The sequence below is a fragment of the Nelumbo lutea genome, chromosome 1 (genome assembly GCF_056320005.1).
Source record: "Nelumbo lutea isolate HS-2025 chromosome 1, American lotus-T2T, whole genome shotgun sequence".
Taxonomy (NCBI): domain Eukaryota; kingdom Viridiplantae; phylum Streptophyta; class Magnoliopsida; order Proteales; family Nelumbonaceae; genus Nelumbo; species Nelumbo lutea.
Window position 1 is genome coordinate 11,513,441 of NC_142684.1, and position 14,624 is coordinate 11,528,064.

At 36.0% G+C, this 14,624-nt stretch overlaps 1 protein-coding gene across 5 annotated transcripts in view; it reads left to right on the plus strand.

Annotated features, from left to right (window-relative positions):
* Positions 1–11,998, plus strand: part of LOC148873526 (phosphoinositide phosphatase SAC6-like) — a 66,540-nt gene extending 54,542 nt beyond the window's left edge. For all 5 annotated transcript variants that reach the window (XM_088967987.1, XM_088968034.1, XM_088967803.1 and 2 more), the window contains 6 exons: positions 4,828–4,936; positions 5,063–5,135; positions 5,519–5,612; positions 8,502–8,594; positions 9,737–9,803; positions 11,624–11,998. In XM_088967987.1, coding sequence (XP_088824113.1) covers positions 4,828–4,936; positions 5,063–5,135; positions 5,519–5,612; positions 8,502–8,594; positions 9,737–9,803; positions 11,624–11,754 — 567 coding nt within the window. In that variant the 3' untranslated portion in view covers positions 11,755–11,998. The remainder of the gene's footprint in view (positions 1–4,827; positions 4,937–5,062; positions 5,136–5,518; positions 5,613–8,501; positions 8,595–9,736; positions 9,804–11,623) is intronic.
* Positions 11,999–14,624: the final 2,626 nt, after the last annotated feature.

The following is a 14,624-nucleotide window of genomic DNA, read 5'->3' on the forward strand; positions in this document are numbered from 1 at the left end:
AGCTCGGACACTGCAAGAAGTTCAGACTCTCTAAGGTTCCTGTTAAATCCAAAGTTCCAATTAAACCCTGGGAGGTAAGCTGGTTGACTTAGGAAATCTGAAATTGGCCTACCCTTAAACCTGGACAGATCACAAAGAGAAGGAAATTTCTCACCCAAAGGAGTATCTCCAATCCACACATCCTCTCAAAATCTGATTTTACTACCAGAAGACAAATCGTACCTGATATGATTTAGGAATGTAGGGAGAAAACCATGGATGGCCTTCTAGGGAGAAGCCAAGGTAGCCCTGCGGAGGCATCCAGCATCTCATCCATTACTCGACATGCCATGATGCTTGCAACCACTTTGTGCCATAATTTCTCGTTTTCATTTGGAAACCTCCAAAGCCATTTACAAAGCAAAGCCTGGTTCTTCAATCTAACGCTACCTAATTCCAACCCCCCTTCCACCTTCAACTTCCTCACCATTCCCCATCTAAACAAATGATCCTTCTTTTTTCCCCTTGCTCCCACAGAAAATCCCTCATGATTTTTTCAATTTTCCTCACTATCCCTTGTGGCATCCTAAACACTAGCATATAGTACACTAGAAGATTTGCTAAAGTAGATTAATTAAAGTTATTCTCCCCTCAGTGAGATATAGTTCCTTTTCCATGCCGCTAAGCGTTTCTCGAATCTTTCCACCACCGGAGTTCAAAAACTAGCAGATCTAGGGTTGTTTCCAAGGGGTAACCCCAAGTATTTCATTGGCCACTCTCCTTTCTCACAGCCTAGGGTATTTTCTAAAGATCTCACTTCATCCTCTTCAATGTTGGTTCCAACCAATAAGCTCTTTGACCAATTAATCCTCAAATTAGACAACCTCCCAAAAAGTTTCACAACCAACCTCAGATACTCCCTCCCTACTTTCTCCATCACAAAAAATAAGAATATCATCTACAAATTGTAAGTGAGTGACCAAAACATTATCCCTCCCAACTGGCCAACCTCTGAATAGTTGCACACTATTTGCTCTTGAAATCAATTTGCTTAAGGCTTCAGCAATCAAAGTAAATAGAAAGGCAGAAAGGGGGTCACCCTACCTGAGCCCATAGAAACCTTAAAAAAAGCCATACACTGTCTTGTTAAATATTATTGAGTAGTGATTAGTTTGTAAGCATCCCTCGATCCATTTACACCACAAATTTCCAAAGCCACACCTCATAATATCAAGTAAAAAGTTCCAATCCACTGAATCATAGGCTTTTTCCACATTCAGTTTGATAGCCACTCCTTTCCTCTTTAATCTCTTTTGAGCCTCCACACATTCATTGGCAATTAATATTTGATCAATAATCTGTCTATCCTGCACAAAGGCCCCTTGTTCTTGAGAAACAAGTGGAAGGATCACCTTCTTAATCCTCAAGGATAATACCTTTGCTATCACTTTGTAAATACTAGTGACTAGACTTATTGGCCTGAAATCCTTTGGATGGTTGGCATTGTTCTTCTTTGGGATCAGTGCTAAAAAAAGTAGAGTTCATTGCTGGACTTATCACCCCTCTTCTATAGAATTCATTGAACACTCTGATCAGATCTCCTTTAATTATGTCTCAACAATCTTGATAGAAAGCCATTGTGAAACCATCAGGTCCAGGTGATTTTGATCTATTCATAGAAAAGATTGCTTCCTTAATCTCTTCCTCTTCAAACCTTTTTTCCAGAAATTGGACCTGAATCTCCCCCAATGTCTCCCAATCAATACCTTCAATCCTCCACCTCTCAATTAGGGGTCTTCTATAAATTGACCAAAAATGATCTGAGAATGCATTAGCAATCTCAACTTGGTCCGTGATCTCACTTCCCCCCACCACTAGAGAGGTAATCAAGCACTTCCTTCTCCTTCCATTTGCAATGGCATGGAAAAAAATTGTATTTCCATCACCTTCTTGGATCCATCTCCCTATTGACTTTTGTTTCCAACATATTTCCTCTCTCAGTAATGTCTCCCCTTCTGGGAGTCTGTTGGTTCTTTCTTTCTTGTTTGAGTTGTGGCTCAACCCCTAACTAGGGTTTTCAAATATTAGGAGCTTGGGTTTTGAGGAATCAACCCTTTTGACGCCTTCCAATCCCTCTTTCAATGTGTATCTGCACGAGAGGTCAACTTGATGCTGTTGCTACTATAATAAAACTGTTCCAGGAGGAGTTGTACTTCAGGTTCAATTCTGAAACCTATAAATATCCACTTTGTTTTTGTTGTTTCAATTTTGTATTGGTTTTTTTATTGTTGTTTGCTTAAAGTACTGCAAATAACTTGCTTGTCTCAAAGCTAAAAGATTTAGTGGATAACTTCTAGCTAATCTCAACGCTATAAGTCAATTGGGGAAAAGTTGTGTAGCTGGAATAAACTTGGATGAGGGTGACATTCAGGCCTTGGCAGAATTACTAGGCTATGAGGTAAAAACTTGTCCCCTACAGTATCTAGGTATGCCCTTGTGGGGGAACCCAAAATCAAGAAGCTTTTGGAAACCAATTATAGAGAGATTTATAGAAAAGATAAAATGTGTAAGAGAAGCTATATCTCTTTGTGGGGAAGAATAACCTTGATATGGTCCACCCTAGATAACCTACCCACTTATTTCCTCTCCACTTTCAGGATCCCGGTGAAAATAGCTAGACAGCTAGAAAAGATAATGAGGGATTTTTTGTGGGAGCCAGGAGAAGAAAGGAGAGACCATTTAGTGAAATGGGAACAAGTTTGTAAACCCAAGGAGCAAGGTGGACTAGGTATAGGAAATATTTTGAAGAAAAATACGACTCTTCTAGGGAAATGGCTGTGGAGATTCCCTCGCGAAGAAGATATGTTATGGCACAAGGTCATTAAAAGCATTCATGGTGAATCAGACAATGGTTGGGATACAAAACTAGCCCCTCATGCAGCTTCTAATTCTCTTGAAAAGCAAACATTGAGGTATTGCCAGTGTTCCTTAACTTTTATCTGTTTTGATGTTGGGTGTGGGAATAAAGTGTTATTCTGAGAAGACTTATGGGTAGGGGAATTGTCCCTTAGGGACAAATTCCCTGAACTTTATTTCTTGTCAAACCATAAGGCTGAACCTATTTTTAGATTTGGTGTACTTTTAGACTTGGGCCTATCTTGGGACTTTGGTTTCAGAAGGGGTCTGAGGGATAATGAATGTGATTCCCTAATTCTCCTAGTTTCAACCCTAGAGAAGGTCTACTTGGACCAAAATTTTGTGGATAGTAGAAGCTGGTTCCCAAGATCTAATGGTTTATTTTCCTGTCGCTCGTTCTGTAGCCTGCTTACTCATTTTGAAACCTTGTTGGTGAACTTTTCCGTTAGAGAAATCTGGTATAAACCAATCCCTCCTAAAGTACAAGCCTTTTGTTAGGAAGTGTTCCTAGGGAAGGTAAATACCTGTGATGTGCTATAGGAAAGAAAGCCAAATAAGTGCCTCTCTCCTCATGTGTGTATCCTTCTTAAGGATTGTGGTGAGACCCTAACCCATTTTCTAATATCCTGCTCTTTTGTTTCTTGTATTTGGAAACACTTATGCTCTCTCTTTGGTTGCAGATGGACACCCCCACAGATGTAGTAAATCTTTTCAACTCTAATTTCCTGAGGCAACAGAAAAAAAAAGGGGGGGGGGGGAATGTCTTTGGAAGGTAGTAGGAGCGGCTGTGGTGTGGACTATTTGGGAGGAAAGAAATCAAAGAATCTTCAATGAAAAAAAGCAAATCAAAGGAGGAAGTAATTGAAGCTATAAAAGTCAGATTTGCACATTAGGTTAAAACTATGGAACTCTACAGGAATGTCTCTATAAATGACATTATAAGGAACTGGACTGAAGTGATACAAACTGATGTACATGGTGTGAGAGTGGACTAGAAACCACCTGCAATTAATAAACTAAAACTGAACTTTGATGGGAGTTCTTTTGGCAGCCCAGGAGAAGCAGGTATAGAGGGAGTGTTTAGAGATCATCAAGGAACAGTTGTGGCACGTTTCTCAGGACCAATAGGCCTTGATGACACAATTTAGGCTGAAACTGTCTCTCCTACAAGGCTTGAAACTGGCTGAGCAGATTGGAGCAACAGAACTGGAAGGTGAAGGAGATTCACTCCTGGTCATATCTTGGGCAAAGCAAATCACTTCAGTACCTTGGAAGCTCAGATTTGTCTTCAGAGAAATAGACCAACTTGCAAGAAGGCTTAATACTAGTTTTGGTTGGGTAAAGAGGGAAGCAAATGGACTTGCTGATGTCCTAGCCAAACAAGGAGCAGACAGACCTACTTTATTTTGGGCTAGATTGTAATCTGATGTGTACTCTCATCAGTAATTAATGATTTGATAACAGCTTATTTTCTGATAGAAAAAATAATGTGCTTGTTTAACCACATCATATCCATATTGTCCTGAGAACAAGAGGTTTCTAAACTGATGTAAGCCAGCCAAAATGATACCATGCTAAATTTCATGGTATTCTTTTTTTCTTTTTGTCTTATTGCTGCTGTGCTTGTAGCACCTATTCCTAATGCAACGGATAGTTATGCTCTAATTATGAGGTTTCTATGAGTTTTCTGTTCACTGATATTTGTTTATGTCTATCCATTGATATTCTTCCTTGTATAATTTTATTTAAATAAAGGTGGCTAATTGTAGCATTGCTGAAGGCATCTCCTTCTTGTGTTTCTTTTGTCATACTTCTCTTCCTTTCCATATTTTCCTTTTTTCTTATTTTGATGCGCTTACATCTAGTCATTGCTTTTATTAGATGTTCCTGAATCACTTTTTCCATTATGCTATTGATCTTTCTGGTTAACAGAGCATGATTGGAAGAAAGATGTTGGAAAACCAACTTCAAAAAATGGGAGTTTTCAGTGCTGGTGAAACTATTAGTTCACATCCAAATTTTGATGAAAGCTTTAAAGTTTGTGAGTATATTTTTCTTATTTATTGTCCAGTCCATGAATGGGAGTTCTTAGTGCTGGTGGATCCAGGTTTCACCTAGGTATATAGGAGAGTTGTGCCAACATTTTTCTCCACATTTTTTTATTCAGTGTGGGCTAACCATGGAGATGACATAAGCATTCAGTATTCAGGAACTCCTGCTTTGAAAGGAGATTTTGTTAGGTAACTCACCTATCCTTAGGATGCTCTTGTTTTTTAGTATCAACTTAATGTATTTTCTATTAAATGACTTCTGAATGTCATTGATGACTACCGGCTTAAGCAAAATGATTGAGTCTCATTGGGAAGTTCATTTAATTGTTAGATTTACACATCTGAGGTGCATTCTGGAATCTGATATTTTCCAGTCAAAATGCATAAACTTGAAATGCATGTTTGTTCTCTACTAACTTCAATATGTATTTAATGATAACTTTGCTGCATTTATTTCTTCTTTCATTCTTTTCTTATCTATTCTTTGTCTGGGGTGGGGGATTGATGCATTTGCTTTCTCATGGTTATTTCCAAGTTTAAGATCATGGCATGTTTACTTTCTGGTTTTCCAGATATGGCAACAGGACAATCCAAGGAATCGTGCAGGATTTGTGGAATGCCGGTGCTCGATATTACTTTAATAATTTCAGTGATGGCACAAAGCAGGTTTGTATGCTCATTTGTTCATTTTATTAATTTTAGGTTACAATCAGGGAACATCACAGAATGTTGAGAGATAATGAGAAAAAAAAATGTAGAGGGACATAACTAATCTTTTTTTGACTATCAATTTACTTATAATTCAGTAAGTTCCATACCGTTAAGCAAGGTTCAAAATGTCGCACGTATTGGAATATATCATATCATATTGGTAGTGCCCCTATATACTAAATATTTAGTATTTTGTTTTTTTAATATTTTCAGGGGGTTGGCCTTGCTACGACCAGCCCCCTGTAAAATCTCAAAAAAAATAATAATAAGGAGCGAGTGTTTCAAAACCCTAATACGCATGTTCATACATGTCTATAGGGGTGTATCAAGACTTTGAACCTTGACTGTTAATCAATACCCAACGTTAGAGATTTTGTGCATTTCTTGACTGTTCTTGTCATGTTTTTGATGTAAATCAATAGAGACTAAGGGACTGTTTGATAATGGATGAAGTGGCTGAACTGAATTGCTTATTGACTATTGCTTTGTCATGTAGTGGATATAAAAATTAAATGATAAAAACATCTGAAGCTATAGTGATCAACCCAACTTCAGCTCAGCCATTAAGGATCTCACAACATCCTTAACAACTTATTCACTAAAAAAGACAAATCCATAAGTCATATTTGCCAATTTTTGCTGCAGTAGTGTGAAAAGCATTAAAAGTGAAAAATATGTGAAAACCTGAAGTGACTATATTGCAATTGTCATTCTATTTTTGTCCATATTCTCCTCCATCACATCCAACATGCTTCTTAACATGATCCATCATCTATATTGTCTTATTGTATTTACCTTTTTTGTTGCCCTTCCTTTTCTCTTCAACTTGCTATGCCTGCCTATAAATGTTAATCTTATTCAATCCTTCAATTTCCAGCAAAAGGAAAACCATTTGTCTAGGTTCACTTTCTATGGTACAAACCTATTAAAATTTTGTCACTTTGTTCTTGGAAGCTAAACTCCTATTTGTTGCACTGCTATCAAATTATTTTTCCTCAAAAATGCCTATCAATATAAACAGATTTTTCATGTCTCCTTAAAGAACCAATATCTGGAGTATATTTACTTGGGGTGGCAATGAGTCAGCTTCAGGTTGGTTTGATATTTACCTAATTATTTTATATCCAACTATAAGCCAACATAATTATTTATAGGGATGATGATGCCTAACTAAAACCTGATCTTGAGAAAATAGGAATTAGGAAAGAACTCAAAGCCTGTAACCTAATTAACACAAAAAATGAAAACCCTAAACTAGTGGGGAGGTGAGAAAATTGTTTAGATGTTGGATATTGGGACTTACCAAGTATGGTTAACTGAACTCATCATGGTTATAAATAGGTCGTGGCCTTGTGGGTTTACAAGAATATTGATCATGTGGTCAAAAGTCAACTGAATTGAAAGCCTTCTGTTAGATTTTGCCACCCCAACTGTTAGAGAATGTTAAAAAGTTCCTTGTTGATCTATTGAAGAACCTTGGGAATATTAGCTTCTCCCCAGCGGGTGGAAGCCAATAGGGGTTTTGCATCCTTTATCATGCATCTAAATCTAGGTATTTGGGCTTAGTGGTACAAATTGGGTAAGATATTTGAGGAATTTCCACTACTTAGGCCTGGTCCCCTTTAAAAGTTAACAAATGTTCAACCAGACCTGCCTAAGTCGTAACCCTAGTTGCTATGAATCTCAGCTTCACCAAATGATCTTCACTGTTCTCCCATAATTACCATAATGTAAGTAATTAACTTTGTGAAACAATATGATGCCCATGTGGTGGAGGTGGTATTTTCCATGTTTTTTAAAAACGAACCGGTGACCGAACCGGTCAGGGGTCTGGTTACCGGTTTGAACGGTCTGACCGTTCAACCCGAACGGTTGGTCCGTTCTGACAAAAAAAATAAAAAATTAAAAAATTGGAAAACAGTCAAAACCGTTCGAACGGTTAACCAGACGGTTCAGCGGTTTGCTGACCAAAATCAACGGTTTTAGGGGAAAAAGTGGTTTTGGAGGAAAACAGAACTGGTCAGGTCACCGGTTCCCGGTTTTTCCCGTCCGACCATCCGGTCCGGTCCAGTTTTGAAAACAGTGGTATTTTCTTGTTAATGCTGCGAAGAAATTTGGAAAAGCATGGTTCAGAAAATTGTATGTATATATGCATATCTAAATATAGCATGTGTAAATGATTATTCTTAGAATGACTTCTCAAAGAAGAATACATCTATTTGACAATTTAGTGAATTTTACAAAGTAAGTTTTATGTCATAGAAACAGCTCCTGTGAATCTAAAGGAATCTTGTTCCCCTATTTCTTATATGTTTCTATGGCAAGCAGCATTTCTTTGGAGATCATACTTAAGTTAAATGGCTATAAGCATGATGAGTTCAGATATCTAGATTCACATTCACAAGCCCAAACCACATTAATATCCAACCTATTGTCTGCAAACTTGTCTTGTTGCATATCATATGCATATGATATGCCTATTATATGCACATTTCTATTTTTTGACAGATTAGGCTCATAAGATGATGAACTGGCTGATCTCTGGGTTCCTGCGGTGTTCAGTCTGGATGCAGGATCTATTCCTTCTAATATTTTGTTGAAGAGACCTGTTGCCCTCATTACCCTCTATAACCCATATAATAACCACCTAACAGTCCATCAATCACCTATATGCCGATGTATGTAGTGAGCAAACTCCTGTTGAAATAGTTATTGGCTTTGTGGGAGAATTTTCGTTTATCCCATTGTGGATTATTTTCATTTTTTAATCTAATTGTTAAATAGATATTCGAGTGCTAACTTTATAATGTTGTTCTTGTGTGATATGTTACACAAATGTTCAAGGATGCTATTGATCTCCTTCATGGACACTATATTATTTCTGTCAGTCGAGATATGACTACTCCATCCCAGAAAGGAAATCTTGAGGCTATAGCTGTAAGTAGTCTCCTCCATGTAGTTAACATCTTTTCTAAATTTTAATTAGTTTGCCATAAAGATTGAAGTAAAATATGTTTATTCAGTCAATTCAAATGGAAACTTTGTTTCCTTATATTTCTCAAATTCTAGAATTCTCTTTTGTTTGCTAATGTCAAGAAACTGTTCAACCTAAAGCTGTTAAGCGAGGTTCCTGGATAGGTTTTTATTCTCTAGCATGCCCCCTCATGCAAAAGCCGGCTTGAAGGGTAGAAAAGCACAGGCCTACCCACAACTTGTGCTGAAATTTAATTAATTATATTGGGGGAAACGAGGATTGGGCACTAGACTACTTGGTCAAACAGGTTCTGATTCCATGTCAAGGAACCATTCAACCTAAAAGATTAAGCTGTTAGGTGAGGTACCTGAATAGGTTTTTATTCTCTAACTGCTAAAAGTAGGTAGTTTATTTAATAAGAAAAAGTGGTATAAGAAATTCAATTTTCTTGTTAAGTGAACAACAGAAACATGGTTCACATGAACATGTGCTTTGAGATGTCCCAAAAATTACAATTATTTTTCCAACATTCTAGCCGATAATGATGACACTAACCTTCACCATCCAAATATGACAGATTTGTGGTTGCTTTTATTCAATGAAAATCTGCAGGACTCAATAACCAGTAAAAGAGAAAGCTGACATCTAGATGGTGGGCATGTACCCAGTAACCCTGTAACTTGGGAGAAAATCCAAGATAAAATGTGTGCTTCAAGTGGATCTCCTTTAGTGGCAAGTAGGCTTCTCTTGTATTTCACTAGGCTTGAGAAACTTAGCAGTTTAGGTTTGTATTGTATGTCTCAAAGTTTTTTTTTTTTTTGAGATATTTGCTACTATTGGAAGATAAAAGGAAAATTTTTGTGGTGTTGAAAAGAACTCCCCTAATTTATTTAGGTTCTGATGAATACTTATCCAATGTTATATGTTCCCCATTGTTTTATTGTGGCTATATTAATTCCATCTCTCTCTCTCTCTCTCTCTCTCTCTATATATATATATATATATGTGTGTGTGTGTGTGTGTGTGTGTGTGTGTGTGTGTGTGTGTATACATATTAGTTTTAATATGCCATATTTAGACACTAATCTTGTTTTTCCTCTTGCAGTCCCCTTCAACAGCTTTGGCATTAGCCTTGGTTGGATTTTTCTTTGCTCTCATGTCACTGAGACAAGGTTAGTTGGCTTCTCTGTTTCTAAAAGCAATAGCTTGGTCAAGAGAATTTTTATAGGTTCACCTGGATGCTCTATATGAAACCAGCTACTTGTCATGATTGATGCAAAAGATGGAAATAAACTATGTTGGTTTTAGCCTAGGTTTTGCAGGTTGATTGATGACTTAGTTTAGTGCTGGACGAATGTGCCTACAAGCCTAGAGGCACACTTCCAGGCAAGGCTTGAGGAAAACACTTTGAGGTGCATATAAGTGCGTGCAACTTGTATAAAGCCTATGATTTTTATGCCCTTATACAAGAGGCGTGCACCTCATTAGGTCCTATTTTAATGTTTCTTTTTTTTTTGTTATAAATTGATATAAATGAAAGAAGAGCATCTTTAATCATGCTCCCTTTTACATGATATATCATAAATTAATGGGAAAAACCAAATTAGTAAAATTTAACATTTTCTAATTGCATCCATAAATCTATTTATTCATCTGTTGTTTATTGTAACATTGTAGTTGATTAGGCATTGCAATGTGCATTTTATATCATTCATACTTCCATTTGTTTTCAGAATGGCTTGAAAAAATTATGCTTTGGAATATGCTAAGAGGAAAAGAAGGAATACACTATTTTCTATTTATTTTACTTTATTTTATTCACTTATTAATTAAAAATTGGTGATTAGGAAGCTTACGCTTCTTACATTCTGATTCAAGCCCCATGTCACTTTACATCACACTTTAACATTTGAAAAGATTGCTTTTATCTATCTATCTATCTATCTATCTATCTATCTATCCATCCATTCATCCATATATATGTGATCTTATATTCTACATGGACATTGTTTCTGGACAAGTATATACTACATCTGTTGGATGAACTACCAACCCTTGCTTGGTACAGCAGTAAGAAAAGTGAATAAAACAATCAGAATAAATGCTGGATCTTGTCCAATAAAACTAAAGAGAGGATAAAGGTTGTGAAAGGTTGGAAAGGATACAATACTAAGGCTCTAGAGAAACCAGCATGAAAAAGTCTTTTTTGAGATAACTGTCCCAAAACTTCTTACATGAGAGAAAACTCATCTTTACATGTCAAAATCCTACTGACTACAAACAGATCCAAACCCTTTTTTGTTTCTTCTAATCTGATTTATCAAAATAATGCAAGTAACTTGGCTGGAAAGGAGTGCTCATAAACTCACATATGACATAACTACTTAAAACTAACATGATTTGACACATTTTTCATGAAAAACTTCACCTAAAATTTCATGAGTTTATTTTAAACTGAGCTCCTAACAATCAAAATATTCCAGAAAACATAGCAAAGCCATAATTTATTGAAAATTGTACTTTTAACCTAGGGTTGCAAACAGATCGGATCGAATGGGATATAGATATATACAAATTTGATTTGTTTATATTCAAATTCGAATTGGATCTTATCTATTGGATTTATATATATAATCAAACCATATAGAGGTGTCTATATTTGATCCAATCATAAACAGATCGAATTTAGATCACCCTTGATGGGATCAAATTCAAATTCAAAATTGGAAAATTGGATACCATTTACCGCCCTATTTTAACCAAATAGATGTTCTAATGAATAGTATTAATCCCTTTGGGTTTGAGAGAATTTGGCTCTAAATAGGAAAATTTGCACGTATTTATATAAATTTTGAATGAGTTGGCAGCTCCTCAGTACTTCATCTTCTCCATCAAAGCCTTGAGAAGACAAATTAAAGACGAGACTTATTGAAAGCTATGAGATTAACCATCACATCTCAATCTTATTTGTATTCGTATTTCTTTTTTGCAGTTGGTTTTGATATTGGTAGTCTATTCTTCTCACTTGTCTGGGCGGGATTGACTGTGTGTATATTAGCATTTTTGCGAGCCAATGGTCGGATCTTTTGTAACCGCCCTCGTTTGCACAAGCCACGGTGTTAATGAATGAGAATGACTAGTGAACCTTTTGGGCTTTCTTTTTTGTGATAAATCTTGCCTTATTTTATTTTTTTTTCATTTTTATTACATTTATAATTTTATGGTATTTGTAATCCCATTTAATCGACATGTTGGCTACTTGTAAGTTTGGGGATAGCTCATTCACGGTCACATTGATTTGGGATTACCAATTTTAATTGTATTGAAATAAAGCAGCTTATTGTGCCTTGGTTTTGCATTGTACACACATATTTGTATATGCACTCTTCACAAACTAAGCCTTGAGAAAAAATCTAATTGCATCCAACAGGGATTTCCTAACATGGCATGTGTAAGTTCATAATTTGGATTAGCTGAATGCCATTGCTGTTCAACTGGCTGTGGAATCAATGATAATATTCCATGCCAGTAATAAATTCATGGGCCCCATTGTAAGGTGCAGGTCCGTGGAATATTATCATTAGTTCCACAGCCTGCATAACAGCCATCGCATTCAGCTAATCCTTCCTCGTTAGTTCACACTTTACAGACTCCTTGTAAACAGTATCATCTGTGTTGGGTGAATTAATGTTATGCAGGCTGAACCATTGAGTCACTCCCTACCATTGATCTCGAATGTGGACAGCCAAAGTTTTCTTATCAATCAACTTGTTTTTACTTTACCATTGCCCTCGTAGTAGAATTGCCAGAATACCTAGATCTCTATGTATATAAAAAGTTGGGACTCGCTAGTATTATAATTCTAGGAGACTTCAAAAACAATTCATTTGACCTAGTTTTGAACCGATTGATGTTGTGACCGAATTGGGATATTCTGCCAACAAAACATGTTCCAACTCTCTACCAACATGATCTCACACTACATATCCCATACAAGGGGGTCCCACTTTTATGGTAGGTCCTAGTCTCATGGTGAGATGTGTGGTGTTAGATAAAGTTGGTAGAGGCTTGGAATGTATTTTGTTGGCAGGTGATCTGAACTCATCGTGTTACAGGTAGGAGTATGTAGGACCCATTAACCCAAGTGAGACTGTTCTTTAACCCGGCCTACGTTAAAACTACCTGCCTACTTCACGCTAAACACAAACAAATGAGTCTGGCCAGCTCGCTTACTTTTCCCTCGGTTAAAATTCCCTAAGGCTGTGTTTGGTTGCAATGCAAATAAATTTGAACTGATGCAAAACCATGACAGTGCAAATGATTTGAGTATAAATTCTAACCTATTTTTGTTTCAAATTTTAGCTTATTTTGTTTGATTGCAGTACAAATGAAGTAAATTAATACATGAAGTAGAATAAACTAAAATCCAAAACAAAATTAAACAAGAATTTGCATTTTTTACTTTTGCACTTCCATGCATTTGTACTAGTACAAATAAATTTGCACTCCAAACACAGCCTAAAGCTTCTTTTGTTTGCACTACTACGATTTTGTTTTCACTAATACAAATGCATGCATGGGAATGCATATGATCAGAAGAGTGCAAAATATCCGATTCAACCTTATTTTGTTTCAGGATCCATTTTATTTGAAACAAAAATAAGGTAAAAACTAAAATAAAATTAAACCAGAATTTGTGCAGGTGAAAATGAAATTGCATTGCAAACAAATCAAATGCATGCATTTTGTTTCAGGATCCATTTTGTTTGCACTACTACGATTTTGTTTTCACTAATACAAATGCATGCATGGGAATGCATATGATCAGAAGAGTGCAAAATATCCGATTCAACCTTATTTTGTTTTAGGATCCATTTTATTTGAAACAAAAATAAGGTAAAAACTAAAATAAAATTAAACCAGAATTTGTGCAGGTGCAAATGAAATTGCATTGCAAACAAATCAGGTTTAAAGAAATTAAGACAAAAAAAAGTCCCTTTTAAAGAATACAAATACAAATATGTACAGTATAAATACATACAAAATTCAAGGTTTTGCACTACAAATTTTTATTTGTAATCCTCGGCTAAATTGGGAGGAATGCAAATACAAATATGTACAGTACAAATACAAGGTTTGTAAATACCATATGTAAGGTTTTGCACTGAACATATTTGCATTTGCACTTTTTCCAAATGGATCCTAAAGAGGTAACCTTGCTTGGTTCGTTAGGGAAATTTTGATATAATGGTGAAGGATTTAATTGTATTATAAATTGTGCAATATGTCAGCCTTTGTTTTTTAGTTCAAGTAGCATGTTCATCTCACCATAGGTAAAGATTTTGATGCACTTGATTCACATGACCTATGAATTGATGCACTTAATTTAATATTTTTAATTCAGTTTTAAAATTTTTATTTATAAAAAATGTTAAAATTATGATTAAGGCCAAAAAAGGTTTTTTGGGAAAATAGCGAGGAAAGGTATCAAAGACGCATAGATCTCAAGAAGTTGCTCACAAGAAAAAACCCTAATTGGACATTTGAGCGCAAAGTTATGGCTTTAGAAGTTTTTACATACATTGAGTGTGCAACCCATGACTTGGTGATTAAGTCGAACAAGTCTACGATTTAACCATACAAGTAGTATGGTTTTTTTTTCCACCAAATACCAGGCTTGTTGACGTTATGTGTTTTGGTGATAACAAATCCATTGAGAGTATAATGTTATAATTAAGTGTGCAACAAATCCTTAATAAGCTTCTTTGTGCCAAAAAATGTATTAAAGCTAGAATGTTACCAAAGATGAAGTGGAAGTTTTATTGAGTTGGATACCTATGCTTCAAATATCTCTACTCCATCATCATCTTTCCAAGCTGAGGAAGTTCCAAGCAATTCAAGCATCAAGGCTACTAAAGAACTTAAATGTTTTTGGAACTGCTCAAAGGACATTTGTTACAACATCTCACCAAACAGAAACTGCATTCATTAAG